Source organism: Polistes dominula, unplaced genomic scaffold (genome assembly GCF_049000335.1).
Source record: "Polistes dominula isolate Pdom_NZ unplaced genomic scaffold, Pdom_raw_medaka scaffold_35, whole genome shotgun sequence".
NCBI lineage: Eukaryota > Metazoa > Arthropoda > Insecta > Hymenoptera > Vespidae > Polistes > Polistes dominula.
Genome location: NW_028300968.1, coordinates 1177411 through 1195017, shown reverse-complemented (window position 1 = coordinate 1195017; position 17607 = coordinate 1177411). Strand labels below are relative to the sequence as shown.

Genomic DNA, 17607 nt, shown 5'->3' with positions numbered 1-17607 from the left:
TTTGATGATATCTATGAAGATGAAATATGAGAAAAAGTGGACTTCTGATGTTTTATATAATTCTATATTTTATTTTATATTTAAATATATCTCACACCGATGATGCCTATACGAGATGTAAAAAATTTATATTCTTTTCAAAACCTAAAGTTTCTTATATCTTGTTCAACAAAAAACATATCTATATATATATATTCTTTCTAATCATATATAGAAAAATTAATAAAAAAGAAGATAAACAAATGATTCACCAAGTAGGATTGTGAATCATGTTGAACCATGATATATATTTTTTATTCTCCACCTCATAACTCTCTCGTATAAATTTTAATAAAAAAAACCAAAATATATTTTCATTCTGATTTATTAAAAATTTTATTTGGAAATTTACTTACAAATGTATATATATATATATACACAGAAAAAATGGATTTCCTTGTAAAATTATATTTTGAAAAATCAGGTCATAGGAAAATATTCATATTGCTTTAACAGCAACATCAGCGCCACTAGTGGACAACGCAAGCATCACGTAAACTGATGGTTCGTGTTTGAACTTGCCATCCCACTCCTTTTCCTCTCACCTTCTCCTTGTCTATCACTACATCTCTCTTTCTCTTTCTATCTATCGTTCTATCCTTCTCTCTCTCTCTCTCTTTCTCTTTCATCTTTCTCTCTCTGTCTTCCACACACTATCTCTCTCTTTCTCTCCTTCCATCCCGGAGTGCATAGAAGCTTTGTTTCTAGTATTGTTGATGATATTAACTGTACCAACGAAGTATTCTTTCTTTTCGTACGTATTATTATTAATTATTCGACATATTTCATTTCTTTGTTATATATATATATATAAATATCTTTTTAGTAAAATAATGCTTTATTGTTTTTTTTTTATTGAATTTCTTTAGATTTCATTACCAACGACAGAACGTACCTGACACTTCAAGAAAACTGCTGTTCTGATTTTACACACATATTTCCATTTGTTTCTCATTCATCATCAACATACGTTAATAATCTTTTTTACAAAATCTGAATTATATTAAAAGAAAAGATACATAAAAACAAGATATATAAGAATTTCATTTTGACAAATTACACTTGACATTATAAGGAACATAATCAACTAAGAAGTAAACATAGCACACATCATTAAATTGGTAAGTTATCTTTTTCTCTTTGTTAAATATATAAATTGTTAAAACTCGTGATATTTATTTGTTAATGCTTAAACAATAATATATATTATACAAATGTCAATTTAATTAAATTGACATTTGATGTTTGTATAATGTCATATACAAAGATTTAAAATAGATCAAAAATGTGACTTATTTTTTGTTTCTTATTTCATAGATCTTTGAAAATCTTCATAAATTTAACATTAATAAAAGTAATAAGTCAATAAATTAATATGACAGATGTCATTGAACATGCAGGTTTCTCAAAGAATTCAATGTCATTCAAATCTACTGAAAATACACATGTAATGTCATCAGTACCACAACAATTAGAGCCAGGAGTTGATGAAGTTGATCATCCGGATTATCGATTTGAATTGGTTAGATTACAGAGCTTTCAAAATAATTGGACTGTTACATTTGTCGAACCAAAACTACTTGCAACAGCTGGTTTTTATTATGTGGGCAAAGCTAATACGGTGAGATGTTTCGAATGTTTAACAGAAATACATCAATGGGAACAAGGTGTTTGTATATTAGATCAACATTCGCAAACATGTCGTTTTGCTAGAAATTTACCATGTGGTAATGTACCTATCGATGTGGATACTAACACAGTATCATCAGTATCAAGATCAAATACTCAAGATGTTTGCGAATTGAATGATACAACATTTCAAAATGAATCTGTTCAAAGTGAATGCGATGCAATATCATCTTTGGAATTACAATTTCCAACAACTACCAAGTTAGCATCGTTAGGACTTGAAAAACCAAAGCCACCGGTACATCCAGAATATATAAGTTATGATGCTAGACTACGTACTTTTGATACCTGGCCTAAATCAATGCCACAGAAGAAAGATCAACTAGCGAATGCTGGATTTTTCTATATAGGAAAAGGTGATCAAACATTGTGTTATCATTGTGGTGAAGGATTGAAAGATTGGGAACCTCAGGATGATCCATGGGAACAACATGCCAAATGGTTCTCCAAATGTTATTATTTGTTAATGGTGAAAGGACAAGAATTTGTGAATATGATAAAGGAACGAGAGGTATTATTATCTTTTAATAATTATATACTAAAATGAAATTTGTAATTATAAATTTGAATGGTGTTTTTTTTTCTTTTCTTTTAGGAAACAATGCAGATGAATTTACCAATTTTTGTTGACAAAATTCAATCATCTTCAAACGGACAGATTTCGAATGGCACAAAATATGACAACTCAAATAACAATTTAGAGATTAAAGATTCAGCTAAATTAAATTCTAGTGCAAGTTCCAGTGAAGATAGCTCAAAAATGTTACATGGTACTACAACAAAGCCGAATAAATCCATAGACAGTGCAAGATTGTGTAAAATCTGTTACGATTCAGAACTAGGTGTAGTATTTCTACCCTGTCGACACATGGTTACATGCGTTAAATGTGCACCTGCTATGACAATATGTGCAGTTTGTCGACAACCGGTAAAATTAACATTAAGAGCTATTCTTTCTTAATCTATAATAATTGACAAAAAAAAAAAAAAGAAAACAAACAAATCATAACAACAATTAGCTCAGTTCTTATTCTGAAATTTTTGACAACACTTAACATATATCAATATTTCTTTTTTTTTCTTTTTTTTTCTTTTCTTTATGCATTCCAACAAATAAACAACACTGTGAATATGTGCAAAAAAAAAAAGAAAAAATAACTAGCAATTTAATCACACGGATTTAACTGAAACTCCTAATACTTTTTTCAAATAATATATCTTTCGTTTTAATAATGAATATATTCGAAAAATGTAAGATGTAAATATGCAAATGTATAATTAGTGTGTATTACAAAATATTATGTGATTTCAAATGGTATGTTACATTTATATTATAGTTTAAAATCCACGAATTTATGATTTGTGAATTAAATAATATTAGGAAATAGTTTATATATATATATATATATATTTCCTTTTTTTCATACCAACTGCACAATGGAAAACAAATATGAATGATAACATTTGAATTTGTTTAGCTTAAAAGATCAGTTAAAATAAATACTGTAATTTCTACAAGCACATTGATCAATAAGTCAGATAACACACACAATGACGATATTACTGAAAAATTTAACATACAGAATGACAAAAGTTATTTATTGATAACCTCGCCTAAGTGTAATAATACAGCTTGGCACGCAACGGTATTTCTAATTCTAAACTCTAGGCCAGTGCCAGTATGACGTAGACAGCAAGGTCAATCATTGATACTTTGTTCCTAATCAATTAGTAAATACGCGATATCTTTCTTCCTATATAAAAGCTCATATATAATCCATACAGTAAAATATGTTGAATTTTTACTCGTTTATATTCAAACTCAATGTGTTATATAATTTGTCAGCATATGTCGTGTTGCAAGCTATACAGATTATAATCAAAGAATGTAATTTGGTCTGTTATCATCAATGCTGTGTCACGAATATTAATTCGTTTTTTTTTTTTTATATATCTATATTAATTAAACGTAAATTCAACAAATACAAAAGTATTTTTTGTTTAAAAATTTAATTATAAAGAAAAATAAATCAAATGTTAGTAATGTTAGAACAAGAGAATAAAAAACGAAATTTATATGATGAAAAAGAAGAGTAATGTTTTATAAAGAAAAAAAAATAAATAATATTATTAGTTATTAATAATATAAATATAATATATATTAATTTAACATATATTATAATTTGTAATATTATTATATTATAAATTATAAATATTATAATATATATTAAAAAAATAAATAATATTAATTAGAAGATAATTGAATATATTTTTTAAAGAGATTAATTTGTTAATAAATTTTGGCATAAACAAAACAAATTATAAAATAAAATATAAATAAATGTCATGTCGAGTTTGCGCTGTTATAATTGCGCGATCGTCTTTAAGGTTACGACCTAGGACGCGCAAAATATTGAGTGGGATGGGGTGGGGTGAAGTGAAGTGAATAGAAGTGGTGGGGTGGGGATACGTGTAAGCATCAGGGCGGGGGTAAGCGAGCGCGCCACTTCGTGCTGGGACGCCGGCTTGAGTGCATTGTCTGTACCCACATCGGGATTTTATTTTACCTAATGTTTTTTTCTTTTCTTCTTTACGTTCAAAACAAAATAACGTTTTTTTTATAGATCTATCAAGTTAACGTAATTATTTATAAAATCATGTCGGTTGTATACAAAAATACAATTAAAGCTATTGGAAAATGTGTGCCTGACAAATTTCAACCATTTTGGAATCATCCAGCCGGTTAGTAAAGTGTCCTTTTCCTTCCTTTCTATTTCCCCCTAAAGAATTCCCATACGTTTAACATACAACCTTGTGGAATGTGAACACGTGGTTACTACTTCACTTTATATACATGTATATATATATATATATATACATATATATTTATTAGTATTGTATCGTATTATTTAAACATACATCGAGAGTTGCATTGATTTACCTCGTTGAACAACTTTATATTATTGAAATAAAAATAAAATAGTGTTTAAATGTGTCGTCAGTGGTTTTGTATGTATTAGTCATTATGAAGTGTACGAGGAAGAAAATTATAATACTAATAGTGATGTTGCAATCGTTACTCGTGGTAATATACATGATTTATTAATACTTTGTTTTTACAGTTGTTATTCTTTTTTAGAAAAATACATCAAATTATAATGAAAGTTTTATTTTTGTATATATATACAAATAATTAAATACAACTCATTACAGTGTTTAATTATTTATTTCATTATTTATGTATAAATGTAATATTTCGTTTCGATATTTTCTCTCGAAGTATACAATCGACCTTTCGGATTGTGAGAACTGCTGCAGCAGTGAGAAAAGTAGATCAATGCAACGCCAAGATTGTCTCGTATTAAAATCAAAATTGAGTTTCTAGTACAAGGGAAACAATGTTTTTTTTTTTTTTATGATAATTAATTATCAATGATATATTAAATTTAATCAAGGACAACAAATGTACACTCAATTTTGTAAATGTCTTAAGGTTGCAAAATAATTTATTATCATCGTACGAAATATTTCGAAAAATATGGAAGATCTGTTACGAAATTTCAAACTTGTTACGAAATATCAATGTGTTCCTTTTTTTTCTTTTTTTCCTTTCGACAAAAATAATATTGCAATAATTTTGTCTTTGTTCAAATATTTATTTTACGATTTTACAAGTCAACATATTCGTAACGTTTGTTCTTTTCAAGCTGCCTACAAAAAGCTGTCTCGTTCAAGATGTCTTCGATAATAAGTATCCATGGGATTTGCTTTCAGGACCACAGACCATATTTTTCTGGGCACCGGCAGTTAAATGGGTTAGTAGAAAAACAAAAAACAAAAAACAACACAACAAAATAAAACTTATTACAAAATTGTGATAATTCTTCATTGGAAATAGAAAGTTATCTGGAGGGTGGGAGGGAGAGAGGGATGATGGGTGACTTGAACTTTATCGATGGTTATTACCCAAGACAGATAATGCTTTCTAATCCATACTCCATGAATAAATGGTACACTAAGTGTAGATGGTTAATTTTGATTAATCAAAATATTTAAATAAATAAATAATATTATTAATTTGTTATTAATATTTAAATAACATTTTTAAATTAATATTTAAATAAAAATAAAAAGAGAAATCCCCTCGGTATAACACAATTGTTGAACAAAATAAAAAAATATCGAGTACATATCAAATAATTTCTTTTAATTAACAAATAAAAATAATTTATTTAAATTAATGTAATTAAAATTAAATGAATTTTAATTTAAAAAAATTATTTTAATAAAATAAACAATTAAAAATCTTACATAAAAAAACAATTTAATTAATTGAATAATTGTAATTCATCAAATTAAATGAATTTTAATTGAAAAAAAAATTATTTTAATAAAATAAATAATTAAATTTCATGTTAAAATTCATTTCAATTAAATTAACAAAAATTAACAAATATTTTCTTTGACGATTAGTTGACACTTGTCTTTTTTTATACAGTGCATCGATAAATTTGTTTGAAATATAAATACAATACAGATATATAATAAATATAATAGATGATTATATATATACATGAAAGTTTTGATTTACAACACACACGCATTCTTGATCAACTTGCAATTAATATATAAAATCAAATTGATCTTTATTCAAGGTAACAACAGTTGATTTTTTATTTGCAATATATATCCTTCTATAGATAAGATAATAGAGAAACTATAATTCTCCAGATATTATTACAGTTTTATAGAGTCTTGTGTTTAGAAAGCAAACAAAAAAAAAGTTATCTTTATCTAGTCATAGATGTTTACTTTTAATTTTAGAAAATCATTCGATTCTCATTCTTTTTTCTTATTATAAAACAATATCGATAAGCTCGTTCTTTTGCACATGCGTACATTATCAATTATCCCTAACACACGTTTAAAGTTATTAACGTTGTATAATATCTTGTTGTTTTTAAACAAATAAATAAAAATTAAAATTATAATTAAAATTAAAATCAATCTCATAAGAAACACAAACAAAGAGACAGAGACACAGAGTGACAGAGAGAGAATTAAATTTCTTCTTTGACTTTCTTTTTTTTTACATTCATTGAGATATACCGCGCATGTTCGTGTTAAAAAGTTAGCTTGACCTAAATAAAGTAATATAGGTCGAACTTTAAAACGTACGTAACGTCCCACGTACATACGAGGATCGATTGATATTAATTTGCAAGAACGAAGTCACCCACAACACACACACACACACACACAAAGACATACACACATATCGTCATGTGTGTTGACATGAAAAACTCATTGACACGGAAATGTGACACACAATGATTTAAAAGTTCGTACGTATTGAATTTGGAAAGATAAGATTTCATAATATGATATATATATATAGTATGATAGTTTTCTTAAATGTATTGTTCATAAAAACGTCATAGATAGTTTCCACATTTACAGGGACTAGTGATAGCAGGTTTAGGAGACTTGCAAAGGCCAGCCGATAAAATCTCCATTGGGCAGTCTGCCTCATTGGCCCTTACTGGAGCCATTTGGACGAGATATTCTTTGGCTATCATACCAAAAAATTGGAGTCTATTCAGCGTTAATCTTTTTGTTGCGTGTACAGCACTTTATCAAATTACCAGAGCGGTAAAGTAAGTATATATATATATACATGTAACGATAATTATACAAAAATCAATTCAGATCTCACAAAATTTGTACAAATTTATTATAAACAATTAATGTCATTGTAATAACATTCCTATAAGTATATAGAATTTATTCTTTACGTTCGTTGTCAAGTATACACTTAAAAAGTTCTTTTCTGGTTTCATGAATCAAGGCCGTTTGTTCGTTCGTTCGTTCGTTCTTTAGTTTATTCGTTCGTTCATACTAGAAAATGACGTCGCGTCGTTTAGAGTTTATTTTTAGAAATCATTTGACACAAAGTTTCTGTATCCATCACTTCGTACTGTTAACAATATGTGTGTGAAACTTGTTAAAAATTAATTTAAATAAATACAACATTATAACATAAGTTTATCTATTTTTATCTACAAATACAAACTGAGTTAGTTAATAGAAAATATTATTTCCTTATTGTTATATTAACAAATTTTCTAAAATAATATAATAAATGAATTAAATATAATAATAATAATAATAATTAATTTCTAAATAATCAATTTAATGAATCATTTTATTATTTTATAGATATCAACGAGAAAAAGAAACTTTAGCTAACGAATCATCAAAAAGCAGCTAGTTAAAACTTATCCTATTACTGCATTCCTAGAAGATAATATGAAGAGCGTTGGATGACAACGATTATCAAGATTATAAGTTAAACGAAGGGGATTATAATTTATCATTTATCATAACGTACAAATAACACTTTGTTGTATAAATTAATATTCATACGATGATATTGTAAAATCGTATTAACAAATTCGTATGAATAATTAGGATGATGATAATTTCAATTTTATTACGTTCAATGCTTTCGTTAATCAATGAATGCATATACGTAAAAGACTTGCGACGATTTATCGATAATTAATTAGCCAATATATGCATACATATTATACCTTAATGCGTGCAGTGCATGCGAATGAATGGTACAAATCGGACCATGTTAGACTTATCGACGCGTCGACCACTATAGCTAATAGTAACATAAATTATATAATACGAGAATATATATATTTACGTTTCTAAACAACAGGGATGAATGTATATGAAAAAAAAAGAAAAAAAATTCAGAACAAATGTCACATTAATTCGATAACCGATCGTATCCGATATTGGGAATGATTACAAATAGCATAAGTACAAACGGGAACTTGATGAACTAGTCATTTCATTTGTTCATCATGTTTAATCTCTATATTATTATACATCTATATATTATATATTACATAGATCTTCATTCCCGATATTATTGATAATCTCGTTCGTCTTCTTATTATATATATATACATACATATATATATATATATATATATATATATATATATTTATCTTTCACAAACTTTTTCTCTACCTCCAAAACTTGTAATCTAAGAATTTGAATTACGACACGAATATTGTAACATCATTATCATCAAAATATAACGTCGATAATAATTCGACATTTTGTATCAATGTACAGAAAATTATATACCTATCGACAATTGTTGTAATTGATTTGAAGATTGTTGAAATAAAGTACGGATAAGAAGATATTTATAACACTTTATATCATTTTATTTAGAATTGATATTATATATATATATATATTTATCAATATTCTGGACATCCAAATTTTATTTGAAATTTATTATATATTTAATCGATTATTTTAACTACGTTCAACATGCAATTTTATAGTTTTCAACAAGGTCAAAACGCAGTGCGACAAAAGGAAATCTAGGACGTGGTCGATCATAAGACTAGATGACAAAAATCTATAAAATAACACTATATATATATATATATCTATATATATATAGGTATATAGAATTTATGAGCTACAATCGTGGAAATATTTAGGTTTATATGAGTGACTCGATCGATCTTTTATAAAAGAAGTCAAAAAAGAAGAAGAAGAAGCAGCAGAGGTGGTGAATTTGTCGAAAGACGCGCCGGTGTACCGCGCATTAGTAGATTTTAAAGAGAAGCATCGTTTCGTAACAAATCGATCGATCTCATAAGCCCCGCCATTTAATTCTCGAGTTAGTCGGGTGTGGGTGGCGGCGCTAGGGTCGCGGCGGATGGGATATGCGCGAAGGTAGGTGCGCGCATGCACATGCAGTTATTGCAGTTCGTGGTTGCGCGATCGCGAAGACGGTCGGGGATTTTCGTCGTCACTTTGCTTACGGTCTTCATTCGCGAATAAGAAGAAGAAGAAGAAGAAGAAGAAGAAGAAGAAGAAAAAAAAGAATACAAGAAAAGAAAAAAACGATATATATAAATTAGAGAAATAGGTTAGAGAATAAAGTGGAAAGAGAAGGTGTAAAGGGTTAAGACAAAGACAGTACGATTATAGGGAGGAGGTGTGTTTAACGGGAGTCAATAGTGTAATAAAAGGGCGGAGATTACGCATTAAGACATCTTTAAAATGTTCTCCGGCTTGACTAACCAAGTTTCTACTTGGATGGGAAAGAAAGCTGACGAAGTTCCAGAACTTCCACAGGAGGAAAAGGTTCCTCCCGTCGAAGGTGAACTCGTCGAGGGCGAGAAAAAAGACAGGTTAGACCAATCATCATAACCAACGTTATTACTATTATTATTATTATTATTATTATTCATTATCATTATCATATTTTCAACTGTTTATTACTACATTTATATTAGTCTTATATTCCCATATTATTTTTAGCCAATAATGACACTTGTATTTTTAACATGGAGTACTCGTTAATTACGATTCTTATCAAAGTTGATATACGTTCAAACTAATTTGTTTATGCAAAGTAGAAAATAATGTAATATATATATATATATATCAACAGATGTTACGGTAAATGCGTGTGTTATGTTTTGTTGCGTCGTTTGACGTTAAAACGTCATCATCATCATCATCATCATCAACGTTACATTTTCACATACACACACACACATACACTTACATTCACATACACTTGACAATCAAAATATATGTTTAGACGTATTACGGTTATATCAGTCAGATAGTCAGTTTATCTGTCACAGTCAGTCTGTTTCTCTTACGAATTATATGTCACATGATCTTCATATGTATAATACACTCTTATTCTAACCCATAAGAAAGGATAGAGAAGTATTATTCCGAACGATTTGAAAAGAACAGACTCCTGGTATGTGTGAACTGAACAATAAATATACGCTTCATTAAATCGTCGTCTTTTTCTTCTAAAAGCAATGGAACACACAACACACCACAACCATTCTACATATATTTTCTAGATTAGATCGATACTGCCCCCCTCAAGCACTGTACTTACGTAAAGTACTATGACGCGTTTCGGTTGAATATAATAACTAAAAGAGGTTAACTTTGAAAAAAAAATAAAAAAATAAATTAAAAAATGAATTCAACAAAAGTCTACGCTACTTTCGAGATATCGATATTATAATGAAAGGATATATATATATATATATATATATATATATATATATATATAGTATATATATATATAAAATATATTCCATTTGACATACTATAATATATATATATATATATATAATATATTCAATTGACATACTATATATATATATATATATATATATATATAATATAATATAATATAATATAATATAATATAATATAATATAATATAATATAATATATAATATAATATATTAATTTATTTATATAATTATGTTATATATATATATATATTACTATAATTTATTATTTTATTATATATATTTTATTATATTATATATAATATAATATATATAAAGGAAGATGTAATAATGGAAGATAAAAAAAATATAAAATATATATAATAATTATATTATACACTATATTATATAAATTAATAATTATATACTATATATAAATACTATATATATATATATATATATATATATAAATAATAGTATAAATAAAATATTAAAATATAAAATGCAATTTACGTATAGATGGTCGTAAAAATAACCATTGCAAATGAGCCCATTATTTTTCCTGTAAAATATTTCACGACATTTTATTAACGTATTTTATCAAGAAAAATAAACCAAAAGATGTATTATACGAACACGGACTTTTTAAATGTTTAAAATGTATTAAAAAAAAAAAAAAAAAAAACATGTTCTAACTTTTTAATGAAGCATTTATAAAAACCCATGGTTCGCATGTAAGATTTTATTTTATTTTTTTTTTCTTATTTTAATTTATAAAATATTCCGTTGTAAAATTTTGTCGAGGTAAAAAAACTGAAACATCCTTATACATATATACATATATGTATGTAATATAATATTTAATTATGTGAAAATGTAAACGAAATTTTTGTTATAAATAGATTTAATTTCATATTTAAAATTTTGTCGGAGTAATTTGTTTATAAAAAAATAATATATATTATTATAAATAATACTTTTTAATTTTTACAGTATTTTATTTGGACAAGAAATTACATAGAATTTGAACAAATAAACTGTTTCAATGATTTATATCAAAAATACATACACATATATATATATATAGTTTGCAGTAATATGATGAAATTACAGTTGAAAATTAATTTCTAGAAGTAAAGATTAAGAAAAAAAATAAAAAAAAAAATAAATCGATGAAAGTTCATTCCAATATATTTTACAGTTTACACCATGCATCTAGTGAATATAATTTCTCGTAGTAAAGGTTAAGAGAAAAAAAAAGAAAAAGAAAAAAAAGAAAAAGAAAAAAAAAATAAATCGATAAAAGAAACATTCTTTATCCTCACTTCTTCTCTTTCTCGCACGACCTTCTTTTTCAATTAATCGACTTTTAAACGAATAAACATTGCCAATGTCAAGATCATAAACGACGATCAATAAATAATGAAAATATTAATAAATGGCGACTTAAAAGTCCTACCAGTAAAAATTCATTTCAAAATTACTATCATCATCATCATTTAAAAAAAGTATTAAATGATGATAGAAGAAGAAAAAAAAAACTAAAAAACAAGAAAACCATTAAAGAGTATAAAAAAAATTTTAAAAAGATTTCATTTTGTCGAAGATGAAACTCAATTTTCTCGATTGTTACAAAACGTAACATTGATTTTTTACAGGCAGACATTTTTGGTCATGCGAGAGTTCGATGTATCGAACACGTATAATTTCGAGTATATGAATATGTATGTATGTATAATTTATGCGTTTATTTAAATTACATATTGCAAATACAAAAAAAAAAAGAAAAAAGAAAAAATTAAAAACAAGAAATTCAAAGATATATTTCGAAATATCTCAAAAACGAGCACGTAAAGTTCAATTTATGACTTGTATGTTCTATAACGGTCTTTTTTTTTTTAAAAAACATTTCAAATATAACAACAAATATTAATAACGATTAATAACAAGGCGTTTAAAGTATTACGTATTCATAAATATAACTAAAAAAAAAAAAAAAAAAAAAAAATAGATAAAACTAAAAACGAAAGGTAAATAAGAAAAAAACTTTAATTGCAAGGTCTCAAATATATATATATATATATATATATATATATATATATAAAATATATTCAATTGATATACTATATATATAGTAAAATAAATAAATATATATATATTAAAATATATAAATATATCCAAAAATATAATATAAATTAAATATTAAAATAAATTATATTAAAATTAATAAATATATCCAAAAATATAATATAAATTAAATATTAAAATTAATTATATTAAAATATATAAATATATCAAAAAATATAATATAAATTAAATATGAAAATTTATTATATTAAAATTAATAAATATAATATAAATTAAATATAAAAATTAATTATATTAAAATTAATAAATATAATATAAATTAAATATTAAAACTAAATATATTAAAATATATAAATATATCAAAAAATATAATATAAATTAAATATTAAAATTAATTATATTAAAATATATAAATATATCCAAAAATATAATATAAATTAAATATGAAAATTAATTATATTAAAATTAATAAATATAATATAAATTAAATATGAAAATTAATTATATTACAATTAATAAATATAATATAAATTAAATATTAAAATTAAATATATTAAAATATATAAATATATGCAAAAAATATAATATAAATTAAATATTAAAATTAATTATATTAAAATTAATAAATATAATATAAACTAAATATTAAATATTATTATAAATACGAGTCCCCTACGTATATACCCTCCAGTGTCATCAAAAACCACCATGGTGGGTCATATCTGACCAACATGGTAGTTAAAAATGTTAAATAATTGTTCATTCGATAAATCAAACTAATTCTGATCTAAAAATAAATAAAATAAAAAAAGGAATAAGAAGAAGAAAAAGATTGTCGGTGAGTGACCGAATTTCAACTTCCTGACATCATTTTTATTTGATTTAGGTCAATAATCGATTTGACTACTTATGTAAAGTTATCGACTGTGGTAGAGAAAGTTCGACATCATACTCGATGTAGGATTTCCGTTTTTCGTGGCCCTAAAAGGGAAACGATGATTTCCGTATTAGGGGTGTCATCCCCTTTCTCCTACTCCTACTTTTCTTGTAAATCAATTGGATATTTTCAACTTGGTTTTGAATGATAAGAAATAGAAACTGAAACGATTGATTGAAGTGATAAGAACACGTGTTTTCTCGATTTCCATGTATCTTGCATTTAAATACCTTGTACGTGACCTCATTAATTAAGGTGTATCGTTTCCTTTTAAGTAATTGGATAGAAACTTCAAACTGTAATTTATTATCGTCGAAACTTAGTTATTTGATGTATTTATTGTAACTTATTTTATTTATCAATGAAATTATAACGTAAAGGAGATTTATGTTAAATTAATGAAAATATAGTTCATACACACACACACACACACACTATATATATGATAGATATTATTAATATAATATAATAATTATAATATTAAATTATGTTATATATTAATATTTTAAATATAATTATAAATTTATAATTTATGATATTATATTTTATTCAATATTTATAAATTAATATAGATAGAATTAAATATTATATATATATATATAATATACTATAAATAAATAATTATATATAATTTAAATATTTATAAATTATAAATATTATAATACTCTATTTCTATTTTTTTATAATACTATACATATTTATATATCAAATATAATTACAAATTTACAAATTATAATATAATTATAATTATATAGTATTTATAATATTGTATTATAATTTATAATTTAAATTTTAATATTATATATAATATTATAATAATTACAATATTATAATTTATAATTTAAATTATATAATATTATATATAATTAATATATTTATTTTATATATAATATAGAATAAAATATATATATATATATAATATAATATAACAAAATAAAATAATTATATATATAAATTACAAATATTATTATACTATTTTAATTTATTATAATACTATACATATTTATTTCTTGAATCCCCCATAAAAAGAATAATCATACAGATTATATACATTAATATAAAATATATCATTTTTAAATTGATTAGAAAATAATTCAATTATTTATTAAATATTATATGAAACTAGGCATATATTATTATATATATATATATATATATATATATATATATATATATATATATATATATATATAATCATAGAATATTTATGATATTATATTATAAGAAAATAACTTAATCCATGAGACTTAACACTATTACATTTGCATTTCAAATTAACCATAATAATTCGAAATTTTATATTCAAATAATATACGAGAATAATAATTGATTATATTATTATTTAATATAAATATAATAATAATGATAAAACAAAATAAACTTGAAAATCTAAGAATATTATTTAATATTATTAATAATCTTGACGTGGGATAAAAATATCACGAATGAATGAAAGTGTTGTTCCCCCTTTCATAAATCTTTCTTTAGTATCTATTATCTCGTATAAGTAGAGGTGAGGGTGAGATGGTGAGGATGAGGATAAAGATGAGGTTTAGGTTGAGGTTTTGGATGAGGGTAATACCTGACATGAATATCAAACCAGTACCAGATCAACGTTATGGTTAATCAAGACTTGATATTTGATTTCTTTTTTTCTTTTTATTATTTCCACAGTCCCACAAAAGGAGGTAGCAAGTTCGATATGCTCGTTGGTGTTAAATCTCAAATGACTGGCTGGCTCAGCAGTGGTATTCCTGGATTAAGTCGTGGTGGACCAAATGATGGTAATTCTCAAGTACCACCAACGGAAACAAATGAAATTGAAAATGTTCAAGATCCCCAGGAGATCACGACAGAACAAACTAAGGACGACGATGCTAGCAGGTATTTTAAATGATTGAACTTTTTACATCATTTTTCTTTTCTTCTTCTTCTTCTTCTTCTTCTTCTTATTTTTCATTTTTCATTCCCTAACTCTTCAATCTTTGATCAATGATGAAAGAACACAATTAAAGAAAAAACCCAAAAGAATCAAATCATAGACAAAATTAGATAATTTTCATATTAAGGGGACCTTCTACTCTGAGCACCTAAAAAAAAGGCTATTTTCGCGAATTTTTTCCAAGAAAACTATAAAAGATATCGATCTAAAAGTTGTTGGGTTTGTTAAATTGAGTCTTAAACTATATAAATGAATTTTTATTTTTTCATTTTAATTAATTTTTTATTGCAAAAACAGTAGTATAAAAAAACACCTTCAAACTTTAGTGCTTTGGTAGCTCCATCAGAACTTGAGAATGGCTTACCTGAAACATAAAAGTAAAATGGTTAACCCCGGCCCATTAATGGTAATTGATCATTGGCCGATTAATAATAGTTGATCATCGGCCCATTACCGGCATTTATTATCGGCCCATTACCGGCATTTATTATCGGCCCATTACCGGCATTTATTATCGGCCCATTACCGGCATTTATTATCGGCCCATTACCGGCATTTATTATCGGCCCATTACCGGCATTTATTATCGGCCCATTACCGGCATTTATTATCGGCCCATTACCGGCATTTATTATCGGCCCATTACCGGCATTTATTATCGGCCCATTACCGGCATTTATTATCGGCCCATTACCGGCATTTATTATCGGCCCATTACCGGCATTTATTACTGGCCCATTACCGGCATTTATTACTGGCCCATTACCGGCATTTATTACTGGCCCATTACCGGCATTTATTATCGGCCCATTACCGGCATTTATTACTGGCCCATTACCGGCATTTATTATCGGCCCATTACCGGCATTTATTATCGGCCCATTACCGGCATTTATTACTGGCCCATTACCGGCATTTATTACTGGCCCATTACCGGCATTTATTACTGGCCCATTACCGGCATTTATTACTGGCCCATTACCGGCATTTATTATCGGCCCATTACCGGCATTTATTACTGGCCCATTACCGGCATTTATTACTGGCCCATTACCGGCATTTATTACTGGCCCATTACCGGCATTTATTACTGGCCCATTACCGGCATTTATTATCGGCTCATTACCGGCATTTATTATCGGCCCATTACCGGCATTTATTATCGGCCCATTACCGGCATTTATTATCGGCCCATTACCGGCATTTATTATCGGCCCATTACCGGCATTTATTATCGGCCCATTACCGGCATTTATTATCGGCCCATTAATAAAATTTATTATCGGCCCATTAATGGTAGTTGATCATTGGCCGATTAATGGTAGTTGATCATCGGCCGATTAATGGTAGTTGATCATTGGCCGATTAGTGGGCCCAGCAATGGGCCACGTATTATTCAAATTATTAGCCCATTAACATCATCATAATTTAATAATCTATATATCATCATTTTCAAACAGTTATATATTTCTCTATGTCTGATCCCCGAAAAATATACCTGACAATACGAAGGATTATACAGATTACAATAAAAAAAACTGCTTGAATAAACATTGAAAGAGAAAGGGATTGAACAAGATAAGAGTCGGCCGTGCGCGCCGAACGCTCAGGAAAGCGGTCCGAGGTAGTTACGTTCAGGCACCAAAAATGTAGTTAGAGACATCGGATCTTTTTTGAAATTTTAACACAATATTTCTACATATATATACATTCGAAAAATGATAAAAAAAAAAAAAATAAATTTTTTTAAATTGCAGAGTAGAAGGTCCCCTTAATTGTGTTTCATATTGAATATGTTTGTCTTGAATGTTGATGAATT

General features: G+C 26.1%; 3 protein-coding genes across 7 annotated transcripts in view; all 3 read left to right on the top strand.

Moving 5' to 3' along the window:
- Positions 1-548: 548 nt before the first annotated feature.
- LOC107073098 (baculoviral IAP repeat-containing protein 7) lies at positions 549-3041 on the top strand. Its single transcript, XM_015333547.2, has 4 exons — positions 549-793; positions 909-1160; positions 1357-2239; positions 2324-3041. The coding sequence occupies exons 3-4, from the start codon at positions 1415-1417 to the stop codon at positions 2687-2689; spliced, it is 1191 nt and encodes a 396-aa protein (XP_015189033.2). The 5' UTR covers positions 549-793; positions 909-1160; positions 1357-1414; the 3' UTR covers positions 2690-3041.
- Positions 3042-4235: 1194 nt separating this feature from the next.
- On the top strand, positions 4236-8957 carry LOC107073097 (mitochondrial pyruvate carrier 2). Of its 2 annotated transcripts, none has more exons than XM_015333546.2 (4): positions 4236-4470; positions 5503-5543; positions 7189-7385; positions 7948-8957. In XM_015333546.2, the coding sequence occupies exons 1-4, from the start codon at positions 4386-4388 to the stop codon at positions 7997-7999; spliced, it is 375 nt and encodes a 124-aa protein (XP_015189032.2). In that variant the 5' UTR covers positions 4236-4385; the 3' UTR covers positions 8000-8957. The 2 variants fall into 2 exon arrangements, with proteins under 2 accessions (XP_015189032.2, XP_089029415.1); XM_089173289.1 differs by having other exon boundaries at positions 7174-7385.
- Positions 8958-9530: 573 nt separating this feature from the next.
- Positions 9531-17607, top strand: part of Sap47 (Synapse-associated protein 47kD) — a 53714-nt gene continuing 45637 nt past the window's right edge. For 2 of the 4 annotated variants that reach the window (XM_089173286.1, XM_089173283.1), the window contains exons 1-2: positions 9531-9963; positions 15521-15730. In XM_089173286.1, coding sequence (XP_089029412.1) covers positions 9833-9963; positions 15521-15730 — 341 coding nt within the window. In that variant the 5' untranslated portion in view covers positions 9531-9832. The remainder of the gene's footprint in view (positions 9964-15520; positions 15731-17607) is intronic. The other 2 variants (XM_089173284.1, XM_089173285.1) reach the window with 1 other exon arrangement.

Coding starts and splice junctions, on each gene's coding strand:
- LOC107073098 (XM_015333547.2), top strand. CDS start 1,415: ATGACAGATGTCATTGAACATGCAGGTTTCTCAAAGAATTCAATGTCA. Junction 2,240..2,323: donor ATATGATAAAGGAACGAGAG/GTATTATTATCT, acceptor CTTTTCTTTTAG/GAAACAATGCAGATGAATTT.
- LOC107073097 (XM_089173289.1), top strand. CDS start 4,386: ATGTCGGTTGTATACAAAAATACAATTAAAGCTATTGGAAAATGTGTG. Junction 4,471..5,502: donor ATTTTGGAATCATCCAGCCG/GTTAGTAAAGTG, acceptor ATTTGCTTTCAG/GACCACAGACCATATTTTTC. Junction 5,544..7,173: donor GGGCACCGGCAGTTAAATGG/GTTAGTAGAAAA, acceptor CGTCATAGATAG/TTTCCACATTTACAGGGACT.